Raw genomic sequence first — 25,188 nt, 5'->3', positions numbered from 1 at the left:
GATGGTTTTGTAGGGTATGCCTCTGGGCTGTTATCTGACACTGGGGCGTCGTATAGGTCCCATGCGTCCTGGTCTTGGTCACCCTGGCTCATGGTGGTGTGAGCTGGGGAGTGTGATGGCGTTTGTGCTGGTGAAACGTTAATCACGGGCGGAGGAGAGGGTGGTGGTGTAACTCTTTTCACCACTTTTGGTTGTGGTGCTTGTTCCGTCTGGAACTCCAACCTTCTCTTTCTCCTAATGGGGGGAAGGGTGCTTATTTTTCCTGTCCCCTGCTGAATGAAGATACGCTTTTGCGTATGGTCCGCATCCGTTGCTTGTAGCTCTTCCTCAAACCTATGCTTCTGCATTTGGGAGGTTAGCGAGTGCTCTTTTGTATAAGAGCCTGAAGCTGGGTCGCTTGCAGTTTGTTTCGGCGTCGAAACTGTGTCTGCGTGTTTTTTCGGCTCCGAGGTGACTTTTTTCCTTTTCGGGGCCGAAACCTCTCGGCGTCGATCTGTTTCGGTGCCGCTGTCTCGGCGTCGAGCCGTGTCCACACCGGCATCTCGGTGTCGAGGCTTGTCTCCAGCACTTTCTCGGTCCCGAGAAGGCTGCGTGCCGGTGTCTCGACCGGAGTCGGACGATCTCGGCACTGTTTTGGCCTTTTTCGGTGCCGACGGTCGGTCACCGAATTTATGGGTGGAGCCATGGCCTGGTGGCAGTGGCGTCCCCTGGGCCTTGTAAATGTTTCTTTGTGTGGTTTTCGACGTCTTACTCACGGTTTGTGTATCGTCGAATCCTTCGGAGTCTGAGTCTTGGATCGAGAAGGTACCTTCCTCTTCCTGTTCCTCGAACTCCCGTCGGGCTGTCGGTGCGGACGCCATTTGAAGTCTTCTGGCTCGACGGTCTCGGAGTGTTTTTCTGGACCGGAACGCACGACAGGCCTCGCAGGTGTCTTCGCTGTGCTCAGGTGACAGGCACAGGTTGCAGACCAAGTGTTGGTCTGTGTAGGGGTATTTATTGTGGCATTTGGGGCAGAAACGGAACGGGGTCCGTTCCATCGGCGTTCTTCAGCACGCGGTCGGGCCGACCAGGCCCCGACGGAGGATCGCAAAATTACCCCGAAGGGCACCGGAGCTCTTCGATCTTCGATGCGGTGTTGAATGTAGGTATGCCGATCCCGAACGCAACAATACCGACGAAAATCTTCCGAAATTAACTATTTTTTCTGTTCCGAAACTCGGAGCGACAGGAACACGTCCGAACCCGATGGCGGAAAAAAAACAATCGAGGATGGAGTCGACGCCCATGCGCAATGGAGACAAAAGGAGGAGTCACTCGGTCCCGTGACTCGAAAGACTTCTTCGAAGAAAAACAACTTGTAACACTCCGGCCCAACACCAGATGGCGAGCTATTGCACAACATGCGTATCTACAGCGACAGATGCCATCGAACCACTAATTTCAAAATTGCATAGGGTTGCTGCACACTTTTGTTCAACAAAATCTGGCAAAGTGACATCGTGCTTCACAGGAGAGCCTGTAGGAGAGGGACTTTCTATTTGGGAAATTGAGGCTCAACATAGCTAGTGAGAAAGAGTCTTCGAAGCAGGGTCTCCAACCATCCATCCGATCAGCACAATGTTGATGCCCAAGTATGCACTGTCTCATGTAATTCTGCAGTTTTAGCAGACTTATAGGGGCCATCAAGTGTAGCAAAAAGGAGCAGTTCTCCTTACCCAGCCTGCAGGGCTAACAGTCCCTACAATAGACATTCTATAATGTTGATTTTTTTTGTGTGGTGGTAGTAGGGCATGCTTGGGGTCTGAAAAGTGTTGTGGGAACTTTCTCAGGATGGACCTTTTTTATAGCTGGAACAATAATCCACCTTACCTCCAATATGGAACAGACAAACTGATTGACCAAATCGAACTCTACACACTTGTTTCACGACAAAAGACACTTATAGAGATGGTCAAGAAACAGCAGCTACAAGTACCATTTAGAGGCACCCAGCAGCACCAGACACTACAATATATCCAAAAGGCAGAAAGGCACTAAATCTGTGACAGCAGCCAACACAGGGTCCCAGGGGTGTGGAATTTGTTAAAATATCTACTTGTCCAGGGGACAGGTTGCTTCTCAAATCTACTTGTCCTGTAAAAATATCTACTTGTCCCTTTGGTGCCATGTAGTTTGGCGACAAATTATGGCAGCAATCTCATTATGTAAGAGCTCTGATAATAGCCTCGCTGATTATGCCAGGGCTACTACCATAGTAGGGCTTGAATACTTGCAGTTTCAATCCCTACTGGAGCAATTTCCTTATTTTGCCACCTTTCTGCAGATCTGCATACTGGGGCTGGAGGAAGCAGTAAGCAATAGTTCCAGGGCTGGAATGCCTTTGAGTCTGCAAACCTACTAACCTGCATGTTTTAAAGATTTTTACCAGCTTCTCTCTAATATTTTCCCATAATAAGAAAGGTTGGACATTTACTCCTGACAATGGCAGAATTAGAACTTCTTCCAGGGTTGGGAAGAAAGTGGCTGGAGGGAAAATGAACTTGCAAATGCTCAATAGATTTTCACATGAGCAAATCTACACATCGTATTTACCCATGCTAAAATACAGTTCACAAATATTTTATAGGAGTACGACATATACCATGGGTGCACTTTTGTGACTTTCTTTAAGAATTTGGGGCCACATGTAGGTAGGTTCAGATTTGCGACCTGCAAATTGCGAGTCGCAAATCCGAATGTAGGATGGTGTTCCTGACACCATCTGTGATTCGCAAGGGCTTCGCAAATGCCCACCTCATGAATAATCATGAGGTGGGTCGCAATTTGCGACCCCCTCGCGAATGGCGGCCCTTACAGGGATGGTGGCCTGCTGGAGACAGCAGACCACCATGTCTGTGACTGCTTTTCAATAAAGCCGTTTTTTTTTTTTTTTTGTAATGCAGCCCGTTTTCCTTAAAGGAAAACGAGATGCATAACAAAAACGAAAAATGAAACGTTTTCGTTTCATTTTTTTCAGAGCAGGCAGTGGTCCGCAGTGCCTGCTCTGAAAAAATGTTTACAGTGACATTCACAATGGGGAAGGGGTCCCATGGGGATCCCTTCCCTTTTGCAAAAGTGTTAGCACCCATTTGAAATGGGTGCAAACTGCGATTGGTTTGCGCCCGAGTTCGCGGTCACAAAACAATCCTACATTGCACTGCGAGTCGCAATTAGGAAGGGAACACCCCTTACTAATTGCGAGTTGCAAACCCGTTTTTGCGATTCGGTAACCAGGTTACCGAATCGCAAAACTGGGTTTGTGCATCGCAATGTGCTTTTTGCACGACGCAAACAGTGAAAGTCGCTGTTTGCGACATGCAAAAAGCTACCTACATGTGGGTCTTGGTCCCTAATTAGGTCTGGTGTTAACAAAGGCATTTTATTTTTATTAAACTTCTATTTCTCTCTCTTTCGGCTGGCTTTACTGTGAGTAATCGCATTCTGCTCTTCCACAAGGAGCATATTGGCACACAAAGTAGTTTTGTTCAGTGTCAGGAACTACAGTGGCAATCAGTGACGTAACGAAACTGGAGGGTGCCCCTTTGCAAAGAACATGGAGGAGCCCCCTCTCCAGACTCACTCAGGGAAGGTGCTGTGCTTAAGGGGCCACCTGGAGGGCGGCTGCGGGGCCTTTGTTATACCGCTGGTGGCAACGTGTGCTTTTAGAGTTCAAAAACTTTTTGGTTTTTTTTTGCCAGTGTTTGTTACAATGTTGAGGGCCTGGTAGCTCCCACAACAATAAAGTGTTACAAAAGCCATGTCAAAACAAGACACACATTGATGAAACTAAAAGACTTACAAAAATATGTCAGATCAGTTGGCTTTGTCAGTGTTTGTTTATTTTCATGCTTCCCATAATCGTGTTGAAAATGGTTACACTGATTTTCCATTAGAAATATTTTTGGGAAATACTAGCATGCATCAACACATTTTACTAAATGACACTTCATTTGCATCTAATCAGAGAGCATTCTGGGAGCATTATACTTAGCCTCATAGACCAAACTTTTCAAACATGTGTATAAACGTTTTTTTTTTTTTGTACTGGAACCAACGTCAGTAGTGAAGTGTGACCTTAAAACATTTATTTACAGCACTCACCCTAATAATGAAGGCTTTCAATTAATGAACCATAAATACAAGTGCGAACAGCATTATCTTTAGGAAACACATTACCTCAACTGCAGAGAGTTCCACTCTCTGTAAACAAGCAGCCAAAGGGTTTGTGCTGCAGAGGGTTGGGCCTACTTGTCCCAAGGACAAAGTAAACATAAAAACTTATTGCCCTTGACCCCAAACAAGATGTCCCGAGCGATAGGAATTCCACATCCCTGGGGTCCACAGGAATAAAATGCAGCAGCTCATGAAGAGTCACCTTTTTGGCTTTGGCTTTCTTCTCATAGGTCTCCGACAGCGGCTTCTTCTTCGGTTGCAGGCTGGCTTTGGAAAACAGCTCCTCAAACTCTTGAGTATCGGTTATGCTTGGTTCTTTCAGTGACTCCCACAGGGTTGTTTTGGCAGACCCACTGTGCAAAACAAATTGTGAACAATGATCAATAAACAGAGCATCAAGTTATCTCATGGGAAGTTTTATAAGTCAGGAGGATCACAAGAAAAGACCAATGTGCATCCCTTCGTGAGGGTCTGCTGCACAGAAAGCCCTCTCAACCTTAGAGCACCAGATCCCTTCAAACCTACACAGCTCTACACCGAATACTGTAAACACGGACTACACAATAACGTACAAAGTGGATGATTCAAAAGTATGCAACTTAAAATGAACCCGCACCAACACTGTTTTGCATCCTCTCTCCAGCCTTTCACCACACAGATGAAAGCAACAGGCTATTACTGAGGCTGAATACCCCTATACAGTTGAAATGGAAGATCCGTCAGACAGCTATATAAGAAGTGTTTTAAGCATATTTAACTGTACAGGCGATCACAGACTCTGCAACAGCACTGAAATGAATTGAGAGGGACATCCAGTCAATCTAACTAACAAACTCTCATATCCGCGGCTCAAATTAACTCATAATAATACTAAAACTGTACTCATTATTTCCCCATACTAATCCATCACTAATTCTTGTTGGGTCCAGAGTAGCGTGCTACTCACCGAAAAGCGCTTTGACGCCTCGTCAGGGGTAGTAAGCGCTATATAAATACGATTACAATACAATACAATACAATACTGAAACTATGAAATCAGAAAAGGGAGAAGGCATGGCCAGTGAAGGGGGCCAGTCTTCGTATTTAACCAACACCTGGATGTCTGGTTTTTAACAGAACATGTTTCTGCGACCTTCAGAGATGAGCTGCGATTACTGCCATCGCTTTTGTGAACACCTGAGGGGCTGATGGAAGGGAGCTTCTATATCTTCCTCAAGATTTCTCCCTTATGACTATCTTCCAGGTACAGCAACACAGGGTGTATCACAGCTCCATAAGCCATTAACCAGTTCTTTGTATATTTTCACCAAGGCATGCAGCGAAGAACCAATACACAGCTTTAACTACAGTGATAATAACTGTAGCACAATCACATACATTGACATGTACACCTAACAACGTCACTTTTATTTTGGTTGTATTTACATTAAGATCAGGAAAAATGTTTTCACAACTTTACAAATGTGATAGATCCGACTATGTTTGAGGCAAAAATCAGAATAATCCATTTTGATCCCCAAAAACAATGCAAAATAAAGAATAAGTTGCTCATGGACTATGGTCTTTTTTTCAAAATACTTGCCATACATACTTTGGTTCATAAGCACAGCATCTTTTATAGGTTCAGTAATGTTTTCATAATCTAATTTTTGCCCAGACGCAGAAATCTTTCTGACATACTGCTAGGGCAAATCTAAGAGAAGCAGAAAAGTAGGGCAAAATGGGTTTGCACTGGTATTCTAGTTCACATTGGGCAACTTACCACTAGACTAGGCCACATTACCCCTATGAGGGGGTCCACTCTAAGAGACTTCACAGTGTTCCCTCAATCTCACTTGCTTAACTATACAGACCCACACAACCTGCACACTGGTGGTAGCTAGTATGCATGGTGAAATCACTCACCTGTCATCCTTCACTTGGATCCGAGTCCAGTACAATGGCTTCATGGGACAACTCGGCTCGATGGCAGGCTTCCGCGGAGCTTTATTTGAACCAATTTTGAAAAACCCCAGCCCGGGAGGTGGTGGAGGTACCACAGACCCAGGGAATGGCGGCGGCGGTGGTGGTGCTGCAGGGGGTCCATTACCAGGCAGTGGAGGTGGGGGTGGGGGCCCGAATCCTGGTGGCGGTGGAGGTGCTGGAGGGGGAGGTGGTGGGATGGCACTACCTGGTGGCAGCGGCGGTGGTGGTGGAGGAGGAGGAGGTGGTGCCCCAGGCCCAAATGGAGGCAAAGGTGGGGCAAGGGGAACTGGACCACTTTCCTTGCTCTCAGCGGAGTTCGATATAGTCTGATTTAAGGAGGAGATGTTCAGCTTCCCAGGCACGACCTGACTGTTCTTTACCGATTTAGCATCATCCTCACTTGACTTAATGAAGGTTTCGCGATCGGTCTGTATGCAAACATTTCGGAACGTCCTGGGGGCATTATCATCTTCCGTTGACACACAAGCGTCTCTTGCCTCCCCAGAACCTCTACTGAGACGGTTTGCCAAATCCTTCTTTAAGTTTTCGATGTCCTCCTCGAGCCTCGATGTCAACACTGCCTGCTCTCCTCGAACGTTGAAGATCTCAAGTTCAAACTGGGACTGTGGAACAAAAACAGGAGAGCTTTTAGGAAAGCCTTGAGAACCTATTGTTCAATCACATACCCTATGTACCACATATTGCACTTGCTGATTTGTGCCCCAGGTCCTGCTTTGAAAGTACCCTAGGCAGACACAAACGCCAAGAATCCTTCGGTTTAAAGACCGGCCTACGGCAGTTTTTACAGTATGAAGAGATAAGAGCCAATAAAGAGCTCTGTTGTGGTTAGTGCTGAACTCCGCATCTATCAACTGGATTTTCTGGGCAAAAAGGAAATATTGGGTACAGAAGAGGACTATGGATTCTGTACATTGTAACACTTTATCTTAGTTTGGGAATTCATTATCTAATCCATTAGCAGCGAAATTCCTGCAGGTTGCACATTCAACAATTATTTTCTCCCAATTCACATGCAATCCTTCTCAAGTCACCTCAACTGACTCACATCACAGAAGGCCCCTTTTGCTATTTTAGTCATGTGCTCGTACAGATATAGTGCAAGGGACCACATGAAAATAATGAACCTCTACATAAATAGGAGATCTTATTCATCTATAGTGCACAGAACGTTGCTGGGGAGTGGGACAATTCTGTGCATTGGCTCACTCCCCATCACCCTCCAAAGGAAGCTGGGGATGGGTCACTAGATTGCAAAGAGCTCACTATCAAACCCTGGATCCTGCGGGAACCATTGCCTCTTAAGAATCCTTGAATCACTACTGTAGAGAGCATCTTAAGAGAACTAAGGGTAGAGTTTAAAACTGTAAATAAACTCCGGCCACTGGCTTAAGGTTAATAGGGGAAATATGTGCAAAGCTGAAGAACTGAGATGATGCTGAATACAAGAGTGAGAGGTAGTATGTAATTTGTCCTCATTGCCTTCAGTGCTTAGTGTAGAGCCTGAAGGGCTCCGTCCTCTTTGCGGATCCAGGAAAAAGATGCCACTCTCTTGGGGGAAAAACTGGGACATAGGACTAACAGAAAGAATACCCAATCCACAAACCTAGGAGGGGGAATTTTGAAAAGTTTGCAATTGAACTACTATAACTCATCATACTTGTTACTCTGTTGATCTACGTCCAATTGGGATTCTAAAGACTGACCTTCAGAGTCTGTAGGTACCAAAGGCGTACATGAGGCGTAGCAATCAAATCTTTGCGGTCATAAGTCTTCAACTCACTCTTGTACAGCACCTCTCTATATAAGTGCCCCAAAACCTGTCAGGGTTGATCATTTCAAATAAATGAATCCAAAACTAATAAAATCATCTTCAGTCACATTTCATCTTCATCACATTTCCCCTCAGAGTGAATAATCTGGGAAACAGATGGATGTGTTACAGCAAAAGGCCTCATCTGTAATGCTCTTGCATAAATGAAACTGCTGAGTAATAACTTATCTCAACAACTTTTTCCTAAAACATCCAATTCAAAAATATAGAATCTTAATACTAAGAAGATCCTGTTGTTGACAGCTTGGAATGTTGTTCTCTATGGTTTTTCTTGTTGTGTTCGATCGGCATCACAAACAGGGCCTGACTCAACCATGGTTATTTGACTGCTGGCGTGAGAGGCGGATGCATCTGGATAACATCAACAGAAGCAAATAAAAGCATTTAGGTCTCAAAATTTCCAAGCACATGCAAAGTTGATACGTATGGGAGCTCAGAGACAAGGATATCAGCACTCGTGCCCCGGCTTGTAAAACAAGCCTGCTGGTCCCACAATTGGTAAGTCACCGGTGAGGATATGCGGCCTAGCAGTTGTAACTGCCGTCTTTGAAACCTGGGGATCTGGGTTCGAATCCTGGCCTCTGTGCTAGGCTTGACATTGCTGTGATTCTGAGCAAATCACTTAATTGCCCTATGCCTAAATGTGCGTGCAAATGTAGTTGTGTAATCCATACTTAATTGCCTCACAACCCCTCGAGTAATGTACTGTTGCTTCATAGCTAGGTTTGCTCTGCATAAACACCAATATAAACATACATACCGGACAGCATCTCAGCAGAAATGATGCCAACATCTTAACTGGTCTTCCCATCTGGTGACTAAATGTTCCACAGCTGGCAGGGGCAGAGGCAGGCTTTCTGGACCATGCAGCCCATTACTTACAAATACATGATTCCAAGATGTGCCAAAAGGCCTTCCACAAACCAATCAGAAGGAATTTTGTTGTTAGGATGTGGGAAGATATGAGCCATGTACTTATCCATGCATTATTATAGACAAACGTTGCATTTGTCAATGCAGTCAGCCTCGCTCTGATGAGAGGTGTAAAAGCCGAAAAGAAGCAATGGAGAAGACTTAGTCGACAGGCAGGGACATAGTGCTTTCTGAAAAAGAATGGTTCGGCCTGAAGAAACTGGCCAGTCTTCTGTCATGTGATGATTTACCTGGTGCTCCAGCCACAACCATGTAAAAATGTACCTGCCATGAGCAAAGATGACTGCTGATAGCACACGCACAAAGTACTCTCTGTTAATTAAAAGAAGCATGGGGATGGACAATGTCGTGTGTGTCTATGGGATGGCTGATGAACTCTGAGATCTTGTCCCCCCCACACTATCTCTTTGGGAAGCCTTAGATTGCTCATTCCCGCCACCCGGAGTCAAGTGAGGAAATGGGAAACTTGGCCTACTTTACAAAGTAGAACAGACTGCAGGACAACAGTGGTAACCTACTTCAACCACCACACCTGGGTCTCAGTAGCCCATGTCCGCTCTGTGACCTCCCAAACAGGGACAGAGTCCAAATCAGGCTCACTGTTCAATACTTTGCCTATTAAGATTTTGGGCCTCATTACAACTTTGGAGGATGTGTTAATCCGTCCCAAAAGTGACAGTAAAGTGACGGATATACCACCAGCCGTATTACGGGTCCATTATATCCTATGGAACTCGTAATACGGCTGGTGGTATATCCGTCCCATTTGGGACGGATTAACACCTCCTCCAAAGTTGTAATCAGGCCCATTATATTTTAAACTCCAAGGACTATCTCAGTTTATTGATAATATTGTTAACATTTTCTTAACCTCCGGCATTATGCCAAAGGAATTGAAACATGTACTCGTGAAGCCACTTGTCAAAAAAAAAATCTATACCCAAGTATACTGTCTAGCTATAGACCTATTGCACTCCTTATAGTTAGGAGTACTCCATCAAAAACAGGATATGCAAAAGCAGCCAGATGTTCATGACTGCCACGGTCAAAGAGCTTCTTATGGCCGCTGAATGAAACTGTACCAGTCTTTTGATTTTACTGCACTAGTCGGCAGAGTTCGATATGGTTGACCACAGCATTCTGATAAACGGGCTTTATACCTGTGGTGTGTCTGGAAAGGCCTTAAACAGTTTTTTGGGCTTTGTGAAAGGCAAGTCTGAAAGGATAGCCATTGTCCCACATTCATCTACATGGTCAGATGTCACAGGTGTTTTTCAAGATTCGGATACTTTCTATCTGTTTAATATCCACATCCAAGCACTGGTAACCATGATCAAGGCATTTTGGAGCCTGTTTCTTCACTTATGTGGACAACACGCAAATGATCTTTCCACAAACTCATGCTCGGCCAAATCCTCTACTATTTAGGGCATACCTATGAAAAGTCAAGGGATGGATCAATAAAAAGTGGCCCACGGTGAACAAGGACAATACTAAGTTACTGACTGCAGGTGGAAATCCCTCCGTCTGGTCTTCTCAATTCTGGTCCAGTTCTTCTGCTCCCTTCCTTGCTCCGGTAGCAGCGGCACAACCCTATGAGTAGAAAGAGATTTGCACCTCCCGATGGAGGCCCAAAGCTCAACCATAATCTCCTTCCATCCTTTGGCAGAGGTTTCCTTGCGGACACATACTTCTCACCACTCTCTCCTCTGTGCATCAAAAGCATCACTCTTGCATATTCTCTACAGGAAAAAGCTTAATTCTTGCTCTTAGTTGAAAAATAACTATTTTAGTTCTTTAAATCCTAAGCGCTAAGTTTGCCTGCTCCAACTGCTGTGGACGGTCACGTCCACTGGAGCCCACACTCAACAGCTGCCACAACAGCCAGACAGGATTGGTCTGTCACCAAACTGCTTCCACAGAGTCCATAAGAGACATCCTTTTCTGAACCCAGTACTCCTGTGGCTCCTGCATGTGGCATGCTCGATGTCAGTGCATAAGGTGGCACCAGGACACACAGCATCTATTTTCCTCAACCTGGAGACACGCCAAACCCCTGACCGGCAAAGACAACCTACAAATGACCAGCTATCCTTCAAATATCTCCTACACCCTAGCCCCACATTCCAGACACAAGCAGACTTCATACACGCCTCCCCACTCACATTCCACTATAGGTTGAAAGTACCACGCAAAAGGAGGTCAACAGGTCATCTGCTTTATTCCAACGTGAAAGAATCAAGAAGTACTTCTATATCCACGTAAGGGACCCCTCGACCCTAAATTACATATAGCTTGTATCAGGAAAAAATTCATTTTTTCCCCACAGACATTTCCCACATCCACATGGAGCTTGCCTCACATTTTTTGAAAACAGACACTACAAAAGTCTCTGTACGGAATCGCCATGTAAGGTCGATGTCCAAAGCGGCTGGACCAGGGGTCAAAGAGGACATGAGCCAGTAAGTAACAAGCACCATCTTCATTAGATTCAAGGAAAACAATGCGAAAGGAGCAATACACACTCCAGAAAGATCACCCATGTGGCTCACAAACAAAGGAAGACAGTACAGCAGCTGCACACCTGTTGCAGGTGGGAAGAAAGGCAAGCTAGTCCACCTACCTCTTTCTACAGGGACTCATCAAGAATTGCAACCAGGTCCAACACTGGTGAACAGGTAGCAAGTGCAGTTTCCATCTCACAGCCTTACTGACAAAATCAAAGAGTCCTAGATAACTGCAAGTACACAGTTAAGAGCCCCGAACATCAATGCCACTTCCGCTCATAGCATGTGCAACTATGACTCTAGATCAGCTGTAGGAGAACTATGTAGGCATGAGTGGACATTACAAGAATCTTTATCTGTGTCTTATCAATATGCTCTCCTTCAAAGGTAATCCCTAAACGTTGATCAACTTCAAAAAGTGCCTGACTGACGTTTCCCACTGTTCTGGTGTGTTTCTGAATGTACATTTTTTGTTTCTTCAATATAATGTATCTTTGATGCCATGATGCTTTCCATACATGGCATCACAAGCAACCATTGATCGATATGGCTTGTTGGAGAATAGGCCAGGGACTCTCACTTCACTTACATTCAACACTGAAAGGGGACTCAGAGAAAAGATGTCAAAGGCTATTCCAGAATAGACAGATCCATGCCTGATGCCCGGAAAGACCACGGACTATGTAGATAATCCCATTCAGGAAACTTCTCAAGACATGGCTCTTCGACCACTAGCCCCGCCCCACCCCCCACCCAGCGCCTTGAGACCCTAAAGGGTGAGTAGTGCGCTCTATAAATCCTTGATTGATTGATTGATTTACATTCATTGTATGCAAATGCATCACTGGCAGCTATCCTCAAAATGTGGAATGGATCCAGAGACTCTGGAACTACAATGAACACATCTGCTTTACAAGAAGAGTCACCTCCTTTTAAATATACAACTGTGTAACAGTGAAGCGTGGCAACCCAGCTCCAACCCAGGGATCTCACGCCAGCCTCAGCACCAAATACCTCCTCAGAGAGAAGGATATTCTGGGAACCATAGTGTTGCCGATTATCAATCAAGCAGAATTAGCTACCTCCATTTTTGTCTTTTTACAAGAGAACCCTGCTCGCACCTGCTCTACCTAGTACAGAAGAGAAGCACAAAAATACAACATTGTGTTCAACCCATGTATGTATTAAAAGTACGTGGGTACAGCATGTACTGTTCATCAACTCAGCAACGTTTTAATTAGAGAGAGCACATAACCCCATGTAACTGGGTAAAAAAACAAACAGTTTTCATGTTTATAGTAAATGTGTAAATATATACACACACACACACAAACCCACACACACATGCCTAGTTGGTGTAGCAATAGAGCGCTGTACATTGATGGGAGTGCTGTAGATTAATGAGGACAGTGGGAGATCTCACATGATCATTTACATCAATTGGGGATATGCACATTTCTATCATCACATTTCGCAGGTGTTTACAATTTTAAGTACAGGGATGTTAAGGGACTTATCCAGAATCAACTGACTGATGGTCATGCAGCAGACCTGGATTAGTACTCAGGTCATCAGTTTCCAAAGTCAGTGGTTTACTTGCTGGACCACCTCTCCCTCCTCTACAAATTCTGAGCTGTCCTGTGCGAGCCAGCCTTGCCTCAGCACTACTCTGAGACTGACTTCTTTCTTACAGGTGAGTTATAACTTCTACTCATCACACCTTAACATAAGTCACATCACCGGCAGCTTCTACAACACAATACTGTAGGGTGATCAGTGTTTTTAAATATTGGGGCAATGAGTTGCCCATTCTCATACATAATCTGTATATCCAGAAAATAAATGTTTGATCCAGTTTACTGTAAAAATCAAAAATTTTTAGTGTAATGGATTACTTAACCATTTCCCATATGTTCTTGGTGTGTATGTTTGCCTTTATGTAAGTTATAGAAAAAGTTATCCAGATACCTATATAACAGTTACAGGTTCAACAAATGTATTTTCTAGACCATATGCTCACCGTCAGAAAATGTATTAAATTACTGCTCCTGCCATTGTCACCCCTACAATGTGTTATTGGTTACTATGTCAGAATCCACTTTTGCGCACGCTGAACTTCGGTGTTGCACTCAGACCTAACAGATTATGGGGCTCGTGATTTTTACTTCTATCCTGTGCATTGTCTCCTATCAAAGGGTAATTCCTAACTTTGACACAACTAGTCTACATCATGCAGAATCCACATGTGTGAATGTTCTATACAAGACATACCTTTCACATTACAGAAAGGTCAGTCCTTCAGCTCCTATGAGTAACTACTCCTGGCAGTCACATCACTCATCCATCAAAGAGGGAACCATAAACTTGGATCTCCAGCACTGTCTGGTTTAATAGGAACTTGTTGAAATCAAAGTTACATTTAGAGGAAATGAAACCTTGGCACAACTTGGACATTATTTGGAAATGCTCTTTTAGAGAACAGATGCACGAAAGGAAAGAACAAACTGGAAAAAGGCAAAGTCCCCTTCTTGAGAGAAGTACAATGAGCAGATAACTTTGCGGTCCACATGGGACCCAGTGCTGGGTGAGTCATGTCTGGCCAGGGGACACAGAAGAGTAGAGCCGTATGAGATACGCATGGTCTCCAGTGCTCAGCGAGCCGGCAGACACAAAACATTGTACAGCTGTGCATGATGCACATGCTCAATGCTCTACGAGTCAGGTGAGACGATGGACACCACGGAGGGTACAGCCACACACATTACACATGGTAGAGTGCAAAGTGAGATAGCGAACGCCAGGAAAGGGACAGCCATCCACAAGGCAAATAAGCCCAGTGGTGCGCCAGCAGCTGGACACCAGGGAAGGTCAGCTGTACATGATCCTCATGGGTCAGTACGCAGCGAGTCAGGTGAGACAGCGTACACCAGGAAAGTACAACTGTACATGAGACAGAGAAGCCCAGTGCTGGTTGAGTCACTGGACACCAGGGAGGGCACAGCTGTGCACTATGCTCAGGAGCCTCAGTGATGAGATACTAAGTAGACAACAAGTTGGGTATAGCCATACATCACAAGCATTGAATCCAATGAAGGATGAATAGGGCATCAAGTAGGTTACAGAAGTACACATGGCCCCTCGTGCTGAAGTGGCAGTGGACAACAGGGAGGGCACAGCTCTACTGGATACTCAAGTACCCTCATGCTGCATTGGTCAGCTGACAGTAGGTAGGAGACTGCGGTACATGATCTGCTTCTAGTGATGGGTGAGTCAGTACAGAAGGCGGGGACAGTTGTATATGGGTTCCAGGCCTGTGTGAGCCAGGTCCAGCCAGCGGACACCAGGCAGGTCACCGCTGCAGATGATAAACTAATTTAATACTGGTTGGGTGGAAATAATTGAGAGATATTAAACTGTGGACGTGCTGGCACCGCTTTAAGACTAATGATGCACTAACCTTGCATAAGTGGATATATGCGTCTGACCTCTCATTCATTCTGGAGACATCAGATTGTGGATTTTGGGGCACTGCTGTAGAATAATCTAATTCAGGAACCCATGACCACTAATCACCTTGTGAACTTTTATCTTTCACTCTTGAACCAAATCCCTTTTCCTATACGACCCTCTGGTCTCAGCAAGACTCAGTAGTGCACATCACGTCACCTTTTGTGCAGCCTTGGGCACTTGTTTAGGACCATGAGTTACTACCTGTTTGAAGCAACCTTTGTATTCCTAAAGATGACCCACGTACATTGGGCATAAGCAGTCTAGAGGTCTACCATAAACAATCAACTGATCATATAATAACTTTCTGACAAGTGTTCTTGGAATTATGCAGTACGTTTATTACATTAGCATCACACGCTAAGACTAGTCAGACTCATGTCATGGAGCTGCACACGTTCATGTGCTGTATCACATTTCAGCACCATAGCCTTTGTAGTGCTCATAATTTGACAACTCAAATAAACGTAAGTGAGTTGTGCTATGTATGGGCAATTTGCTATACTCCGGTCTCACAAAACTGTTCCGATTACAACTGTATGCAATACAAATGGGCCTCAGTGATAGAGATAACAGATTGGCAAAAGGCTGTGGACGGCTGTACATGATATATTCTGCACTCAGTGATAGTCAGTAGACACTAAGCACAAGACAGCCATACATCATACCCAGCTCTCAGACTGGTAAATCAGTTAACAGCAGGAAGGGTGCTGCCATACACGAGCACAAGGGCCAGTGGACACGAGCAAGGGTACAACTGTACATAATGCACCTGGGCCAGTGGACATAAGCAAGGGTACAACACTACATGATGCACCTGGGTCAGTGGACACGAGCAAGGGTACAACTGTACATAATGCACCTGGGCAGTGGACACAAGCAAGGGTACAACTGTACATGATGCACCTGGGCAGTGGACATGAGGAAGGGTACAACACTACATGATGCACCTGGGCCAGTGGACACGAGCAAGGGTACAACTGTACATGATGCACCTGGGCAGTGGACACGAGCAAGGGTACAACTGTACATAATGCACCTGGGCCAGTGGACATAAGCAAGGGTACAACACTACATGATGCACCTGGGTCAGTGGACACGAGCAAGGGTACAACTGTACATAATGCACCTGGGCAGTGGACACAAGCAAGGGTACAACTGTACATGATGCACCTGGGCAGTGGACATGAGGAAGGGTACAACACTACATGATGCACCTGGGCCAGTGGACACGAGCAAGGGTACAACTGTACATGATGCACCTGGGTCAGTGGACACGAGGAAGGGTAAAACTGTACATGATGCACCTGGGCAGTGGACACGAGCAAGGGTACAACTGTACATGATGCACCTGGGCCAATGGACACGAGCAAGGGTACAACTGTACATGGTGCACATGGGCTAGTGGACATGAGGAAGGGTACAACTGTACATGCTGCACCTTGGCAGTGGACACGAGCAAGGGTACAACACTACATGATGCACCTGGGCAGTGGACACGAGCAAGGGTACAACTGTACATGATGCACCTGGGCAATGGACACGAGCAAGGGTACAACTGTACATGGTGCACATGGGCTAGTGGACATGAGGAAGGATACAACTGTACATGATGCACCTGGGCAGTGGACACGAGCAAGGGTACAACTGTACATGGTGCACATGGGCTAGTGGACATGAGGAAGGATACAACTGTACATGATGCACCTGGGCAGTGGACACGAGCAAGGGTACAACTGTACATGATGCACCTGGGCAGTGGACACAAGCAAGGGTACAACTGTACATGATGCACCTGGGCAGTGGACATGAGGAAGGGTACAACACTACATGATGCACCTGGGCCAGTGGACACGAGCAAGGGTACAACTGTACATGATGCACCTGGGCAGTGGACACGAGCAAGGGTACAACTGTACATGGTGCACATGGGCTAGTGGACATGAGGAAGGATACAACTGTACATGATGCACCTGGGCAGTGGACACGAGCAAGGGTACAACACTACATGATGCACCTGGGCAGTGGACACGAGCAAGGGTACAACTGTACATGATGCACCTGGGCAGTGGACACGAGCAAGGGTACAACTGTACATGGCGCACATGGGCTAGTGGACATGAGGAAGGATACAACTGTACATGATGCACCTGGGCAGTGGACACGAGCAAGGGTACAACTGTACATGGTGCACATGGGCTAGTGGACATGAGGAAGGATACAACTGTACATGATGCACCTGGGCAGTGGACACAAGCAAGGGTACAACTGTACATGATGCACCTGGGCAGTGGACACAAGCAAGGGTACAACTGTACATGATGCACCTGGGCAGTGGACATGAGGAAGGGTACAACACTACATGATGCACCTGGGCCAGTGGACACGAGCAAGGGTACAACTGTACATGATGCACCTGGGCAGTGGACACGAGCAAGGGTACAACTGTACATAATGCACCTGGGCCAGTGGACATAAGCAAGGGTACAACACTACATGATGCACCTGGGTCAATGGACACGAGCAAGGGTACAACTGTACATAATGCACCTGGGCAGTGGACACAAGCAAGGGTACAACTGTACATAATGCACCTGGGCAGTGGACAAGAGCAAGGGTACAACTGTACATAATGCACCTGGGCCAGTGGACATGAGGAAGGGTACAACACTACATGATGCACCTGGGCCAGTGGACACGAGCAAGGGTACAACTGTACATGATGCACCTGGGCAGTGGACACGAGCAAGGGTACAACACTACATGATGCACCTGGGTCAATGGACACGAGCAAGGGTACAACTGTACATAATGCACCTGGGCAGTGGACACAAGCAAGGGTACAACTGTACATAATGCACCTGGGCAGTGGACACGAGCAAGGGTACAACTGTACATAATGCACCTGGGCCAGTGGACATGAGGAAGGGTACAACACTACATGATGCACCTGGGCCAGTGGACACGAGCAAGGGTACAACTGTACATGATGCACCTGGGCAGTGGACACGAGCAAGGGTACAACTGTACATAATGCACCTGGGCAGTGGACACGAGCAAGGGTACAACTGTACATGATGCACCTGGGCAGTGGACATGAGCAAGGGTACAACTGTACATGATGCACCTGGGCAGAGGACACGAGCAAGGGTACAACTGTACATGGTGCACATGGGCTAGTGGACATGAGGAAGGATACAACTGTACATGATGCACCTGGGCAGTGGACACGGGCAAGGGTACAACTGTACATGGTGCACATGGGCTAGTGGACATGAGGAAGGATACAACTGTACATGATGCACCTGGGCAGTGGACACGAGCAAGGGTACAACTGTACATGATGCACCTGGGCAGTGGACACGAGCAAGGGTACAACTGGACGTGGTGCACATGGGCGGTGGACACTAGGAAGGTACAACCATACCTGAGGCATATGAGCTCCAGAGCTATGCAAGTCACTCTGACTCCTGACAGGGTAAAGATGTGCATGATACACATGTACTCCAGAGCTGTGCAAGACAAATGACCGGGAGGACCCCATGTTTTGGGACAAAAAGGTCATGAAACGAACGGGCCATGCATCAGGTGACACCAAGGTGATGTTGGGTACGATAGAAAGAAAGTGCCCAGAACTAGGCTATGGGTTAATGAGTACATGATATAAAAGACTTCACTAAAGGGTCAATCATGCCACAAAACTAAGGGATAACTTATTAAACAGGTCCAGACTACGGATAGTCAGATCTCATATAATGCAGCAAAAATCTATGCAAGGCCTTACAAGGCATCAATATGGAACTGCAGATGAGAATCCTGGGTGAAACAGCAATCACGTACCAATGCCTAGGCAACAAACCTCAGGTTATCTCGAGGTTCAGACTTTAAGGACGCCAGTCTCAAAGATCTGATTAAGTCCTAAATTAAAATACATATCAGGCGACCAGCGGGAGTAAATCACCATTAACTAGTTCAAATCACACCAAACTTGCACAGAAAAAATGAAGAGATACTTTCAACATCTTTCATCGATGAATACAGCTCACGCAGATCCAGCAGATCCCTTGACAGGCGTGGAGCAGCAGGAAACAGCCAGTCCTGCTACTGACATATCTAGAGGTGGGAACAGAGTATGTCTCTCCTGAACAAGTAGAAAGTGATGAATGTTGTCTATATCATCAAGGAAGTCAAACATTCCAGAACTTATAGATTACACACAAAGTCCAAGAAAGTAAGTCCCCACTACACAAGTCAACAATGAAGAGATATAAGTCACCAGCTTCTGTGGACCCCCACCCACTGAATCACTATTGGAAGCCAGGGACTTCAGCCTATGCAATTTCAAAGATTTGAAAGTGACAGCAATACAGAAAGTGCAGACACTAGCATTCATCACATAAGTACACAAATGAGGATGACCTCTTCCCACAAAGACAAAACATTCAAAAACCAAAATTGTAATTTTAATAATAATGCTTAAGGTTTCAAAATGTGTTTTCATTTCTAACAGCTGAAGAGATATGTCTAGGCTGTACCATATCAATGCCTTTTTGTTCTTTTTGTTCGTTATGCATGCTTTTGTTTTGTTGGTGCACAGAAGTACTTCAACTGAAGCCACCAATCATCCATAATAGATTGTTTGCTCAACTTGTGCTACTCCCTCGATCAGGCTGAAGATACCAACCTTTACCATCCAATTTCAAATTCTTTCACATTTACAAAGCATTGTAAAATTTTTTAATTTTGCTTTTGTGTGTGTATATAATTTATTAATCCGCTATTATATAATTTGCAAAATGGTCGCAGACCCCCCCAGCTAGGTATCACAGACCCCAAGTTTGGAATCACTGATCTAGGTAATGAGGCAAAGACCGCAGAAGATCAAATGGTCAGCAGCTTCTGCACCATCTTCAAACATTTAAGAGTAAAAGAAAATGGGAACACCCGATAGAGAGGTAGAAGGTCCAGTCAGGAGATCCCCAATGCTCTTGATAAGACTTAAAGAATAGTTTCAACTGGTGAAACAAAGATCGACTGTTGCCCAGATTTATGAATAAAAGACGTGACCATCATCCAAGTAAGTTGATCATATTGATTTAGGCATGTGGATTACAAAGACAGTCCCATATAAAAACCAAAAAGTTTTGAAAGAGATTTCACAATGAGGCCTGTGCGAAACATTCCACTTACTTATCCCTACTACCTCCTCTTGGGTTAGAGGCCATCAACCAGGTCTCTCCAGCCATTTCTGTTCTGGGCTTTCCTTTCAATCTGACTCCAGGTGTAACCCATCTCCTTGCAGTCAGCCTCACGTCCTCGACACTAGGCATTTCTTGGCCTCCCACTTCTCCTTTTCACTTGAGGGTTCCAGGTGAGAGCTTGCCTGGTAGTGTTTGGTGTGGCATTGCGACCTATCCAGCCCCATCGCCTTTTCATGATTTCTTCACGAGCAGGGAGTTGGAAAGTCTGCTGCCATAGGTCGTTGTTGCTGATGGTGTTTGGCCAACAGATTTGGAGTATTTTCCTCAGACAGGTATTGATGAAGGTCTGGACTTTGTTGGTGGTGGTCGCTGTTCTCCAAGTTTCTGCTTCATACAGAAAGGCCGATTTTAAGTTGCTTTAAAAATGCCTGATCTTGGTTTGCAGAATTATGTCCTTGGAGCTCCAGATCTTCTTTAGTTGAATGAAGGCAGAGCTTGCTTTGCTGATTCTTGTCTGCACATCAGCATCTGTGCTGCCTTGCTTGTCTATGACACTGCCCAGATAGGTGAAGGTCTCAACCTCTTCCACTGTATGGCCTACAAGAGTGACTGCAGTAATGGTGACCGTGTTATCCTTCAGGATCTTGGTTATTCCCCTTAGGATGTTGAGGCCACGTTGTGCTGATGTGGCTGCCACTTTGTCAGTCTTCTGTTGCATCTGCAGATGGGTCTTTGAGAGTAGGGCTAGGTCACCTACAAAGTTCAGGCCATTGAGCTGTGCCGAAGGTGTCCACAGGGTCCCATTTCTTTTCCTTGCTATGGATGCCTTCATGATCCAGTCTATGGCCAGCAGGAAGAGATAAGGCGAATGCAAACAACCCTGGCTGATTCTAGTCCTAATTTCAAACGCTTATGTGAGTTGCCCTCCATGGATTATCTTGCAGGCCATTCCCTCGTAAGAGTTCCTGGTGATTCTTACAAGTTTATCTGGCACACTGTAGGTGCAGTTTTCAAAGGGCCCCTCTGTCCATGCTGCTGAATGCCTCCTCATAGTCAATGAAATTGACAGAGGAGGGTGGTACCATTCCATTGACTGCTTAATAATGATGCACAGTGTTTCAATCTGGTCTGCGTAGGATCTATCTTTGCGGAAGCCAGCTTCCTGGTCTCATAACCGAGTGTCAACTTGTTCCTTCATTCTGTTCAGAATGACTCCTTTAACCACATTGCCTGAGATTAATAGAAGAGTTATTAGTCTGTAGTTGTGCAGTTACTCAGGTCACCCTTCTTGGGGATCTTGTTTAGATATTACTTTTCCATTCTGATGGCACATTTTCCTCTTCCCAGACCCTTCTAGTCATGGGGTAAAGCATATCTACTAATGTTTCAATGTCTGCCTGCAGTGCCTCTGTAGGAATATTGTTAGGTCCGGCTGCATCCCATTTCTCAGGTGTTTGATGGCTTGCCGTTTCTTATATGGTTAGTCTGCTGCAGTAGATTGGCAAGTCCTTGCAAGTTGCCTGTATGTCTGGTGGAGACTGCGACAAGAACCAGTTCAGCAGTTCTTCAAAGTGCTCCAGCCATATTTGTTGTTGGCCTTTGTTATCTGCGATTGCCTTCTCAGCTTTGTCTAACAGTTAACAGAAACATTCCACTGGAACAAGCAAAACCTGCCTTCGCAAGATTTGCAAAACTTTTCCACACATCTAACATGAAACACTCAAAGTTTGTGCCTGAGTGGCTTACTGTTGGCACCTTTTATCATTTCTTTCATGGAACACCAAAGCGATAGTTCAGGAATCATGGCTGTTTTGTTAAGTGCAACCCGCAAAAATAAATAAATAAATTGCCCAGGTCTAATCTCAGTATGGACAAGTACTTTTCGATCTCCTTTAACAATGCAGTCAAATGTAACATAACAGATCATAAATAGGGCATATATGACTTTTTTTAAGGCATGCTCTAGAACTGCAGGATGGTATTATTAAGCGTTTTTTCACAAATGACTAGCTCAATTTGTGAGCGGCATGAAAAAGTGTGAGCTGCCCCAAGTACCATTTATGTGGCACATGCCTCTTTAAAAAACAAACAAAAAAAGAAAACATTACTTTACCTGAACAAGGGCTGGCCTTTCAGAAAGTTTCAGTTTCCTCAATCAACTAAGCATAAGCAGCAGGGCACAATTTGTTGTACTACAAGGCCCAATCACAACATTTGCTACCACCCTAAGAAAGATGTCTTTGAGCAGCTTAGGTGGCTAACTTTTGCCTTTAAATGTTTGAGTATATTGTACCCTCTTCCGCATCTAGTCTAAAGTGTTCACTGCTGTTCTCAATATCTGTATTTATTTTTTCCTTTCTGGTACCTGATACTGCTCAGTCCTCACTCTAAAGAGGAGAAGATTATTTTACAGAGAATATTTTGCTGTAGAAGGGGCATCTCACACACGGGGTGCTGCACATGAAACAGTATAACATTTTACTTTTGCTTTTTCACCTATTTAATATTACACATACAATGAGATAAGGGGATACATTGATTTCCATATGCAACTACTGTATGCAGGATTAAAATCCACATCTTTCATTTTCAAGGCCAGTAATCCAGTCATCCGTGCACGTCTCAATGCAGTGCAGAAGGACAAACGCTCTTTCCTGAAATTTGAAAACAGGGTTTTGAATCATTTCTACCTGTAAAATTGACATAAGTCTTGCCCTGAAACCAGAGGAGAAATAAGAGAAATCTATGAGCAAATCTCTCAAACAGAAGAACTACAGAAAGCTCCACAAATGTGGTTACCTGCCCAGGGGAGTGCTAGTAAAGCGGAAATCTTTGAAATGTCCTATTCTGTCGCTCACACCATCCATAACAAGCTAAGTAAATTTCTGTTCCAAGTACCATCAAACATTCCTAGACCTGGAGGTGTGTGTTGTCAAAACCCATAAATAATCTATCCTAAGACTTAGCTTGGAGTCTTGGAAATCAAATCTAGCTCCATGTCCAAGAAGTCAAACAAAATACATAACTCTCCATCTGGGGAAAGGACTCAACCAGGAGTTTGCTAATACATTTAAACAAACGCTTTGCCAGTCAGAATGGTGATTCACAGTCCAGCCTTGAGACAGGTGTTTATGACTAAGAAATATCTCTAGCATGAGGCCAGTGAACCAGGCTATTACCCTGTGGGACACTTGTCATAAGCTTCTGTCTTAAGATCTTTGTTACCTGAGGTAGCAGATAACTGGATATAAAGTTCTGCTTTTAGAAATCATGGCATACATAGTTTCAGTAAATGGGGGGATAGTTTTAGTAACCTATGCCTAATCCTGTAAAGCCTGTGTGACAGCCATGATTTAAGTATCTGAGCTTAGAAGATTCTCAAAGGCAGTGGTTCCCAACCTGAGGTCCGGAGACCCCTGGGGGTCTGCAAATCCTCCTCAGGGGGTCCGCGACTGCTTAGAAAATGAAATAATATTAACAGATTAGGTCCTGAGCTTTCAGTGGGGGGTCCCCCGGATTCCCAAAAAAATTCAGTGAGGGTCCCTGGGTTCCAGTAATAATAAAGTGGTGGTCCACGGAAGTCAAAGGGTTGGGATCCACTGCTCTAAGGTGAAATGTAGCTCTGCTGTCGAACACACAGTCTGCCGGACTTCTGTAACCCGAGGATAGTTCTACTGTTAGAGACCTGGACCTGTAAGATAAATAACCACAAGCACACCTTAATGGTCAGTGGCCTGGGCCTGTAAGATTTTTGTGACTTGAAGGGTAGCTCTGCTGTTCTAAACCAGAGCTTCTAAGAGCGGTGTAGCCAATCCACAACCTGGCCCAGTGTGTCTGTCATGTGGGAAATGACAGCTTTCTAAAATTTGAACCTGTACAGTCACTGGTCTGACCATAAGTAATCTCAAACCTGAGCAGTTTGGGCATAAATCTACATAAAGAACTGTGTAAAGTGAGAGATGTATCTGCTGTGAAAATCTGCCTGCATACGCTAAGGGCCAGATGTAGCAAAGTTTTGCGAGTCGCAAATGGCCCGAATCGCTATTTGCGACTGTGCAAAATCGGAAATGGGATGCAAAAACCCCATTTCCGACTTGCAAAAAGCGATGCGAGCTGTTAGTGACTTGCAAAATGTGCAACCCCATTTTGCGACCCGCAAATAGCAAGTCGCTATTTGCGAGTCGCAAACCTTATGCAATTGCAACTCGCAAATTGCGACTAGTCGCAAAAAGCTCAGTTTGCATGTCCTATTTACCACTAACTCAGAGCAGGTGGTAACCATTACCAAAGTATAAAAGGAGACCCAGAAGGCATCTGGGTTACTCAAGATGGCGGAGATATACCTGAAAGCAGTGAGGAGGAGAGTCTACGCAGCCCAGCAGAGGAGGAGGAGGAGGAGGAGGAGCCACAGACAGGAGAAGATATACAGAACAAGGCAGACTCTTTTTCAGCAAACTGAAGAAGAGATATACGATAAATACCGCCTTAGCAGCGCAGCCATCCTAGAATTAATAGAATTACTAAAACCACAGCTAGAACACCAGACTCTGCGTGGCTGCGCCATCCCTACGCATGTGCAAGTGCTATGCTCACTGCACCTCTTGGCCTCAGGGAGCTATCAGGGGGTCATTGCTGTGGCAGGTGGGGTATCCCAAAGTGCAGTGTCAAGGTTCCTCAGGGCCTTTCTAGATGCCTTACTCACACACGTCTCACTTCATATACCTACCAAGGAATGAGGCAGAAATCAACAGCACCAAGCTGGACTTTTACCGCATTGCCAACTTTCCCCATGTCATAGGATGTGTAGATGGGACACATATTCAAATATGCCCCCCTGCAAACCTGGAACATCTTTTCCGCAACAGAAAGTGTATCCACTCACTCAATATTCAGGTTGTTTGTGACGCCCATTATGTCATCACTGACATTGTAGCTAAGTTTCCAGGCAGTACCCATGACTCCTACATTTTTAGGCACAGTGGGATACACCAACGCCTGGAACGTGGGGAGT

General features: G+C 45.3%; 1 protein-coding gene across 3 annotated transcripts in view; it reads right to left on the bottom strand.

Moving 5' to 3' along the window:
• FMN1 (formin 1) overlaps nucleotides 1–25,188 on the bottom strand; it is a 453,758-nt gene that overhangs the window by 111,630 nt on the left and 316,940 nt on the right. For all 3 annotated transcript variants that reach the window (XM_069208999.1, XM_069208997.1, XM_069208998.1), the window contains 2 exons: nucleotides 6,118–6,800; nucleotides 4,415–4,565 (listed from right to left, as the gene is read on the bottom strand). In XM_069208999.1, coding sequence (XP_069065100.1) covers nucleotides 4,415–4,565; nucleotides 6,118–6,800 — 834 coding nt within the window. The remainder of the gene's footprint in view (nucleotides 1–4,414; nucleotides 4,566–6,117; nucleotides 6,801–25,188) is intronic.

Source organism: Pleurodeles waltl, chromosome 9, assembly GCF_031143425.1.
Source record: "Pleurodeles waltl isolate 20211129_DDA chromosome 9, aPleWal1.hap1.20221129, whole genome shotgun sequence".
NCBI classification, from domain to species: domain Eukaryota; kingdom Metazoa; phylum Chordata; class Amphibia; order Caudata; family Salamandridae; genus Pleurodeles; species Pleurodeles waltl.
Note: the sequence above shows the minus strand (reverse complement) of the source record. Positions and strands in the feature narration are given on the sequence as shown.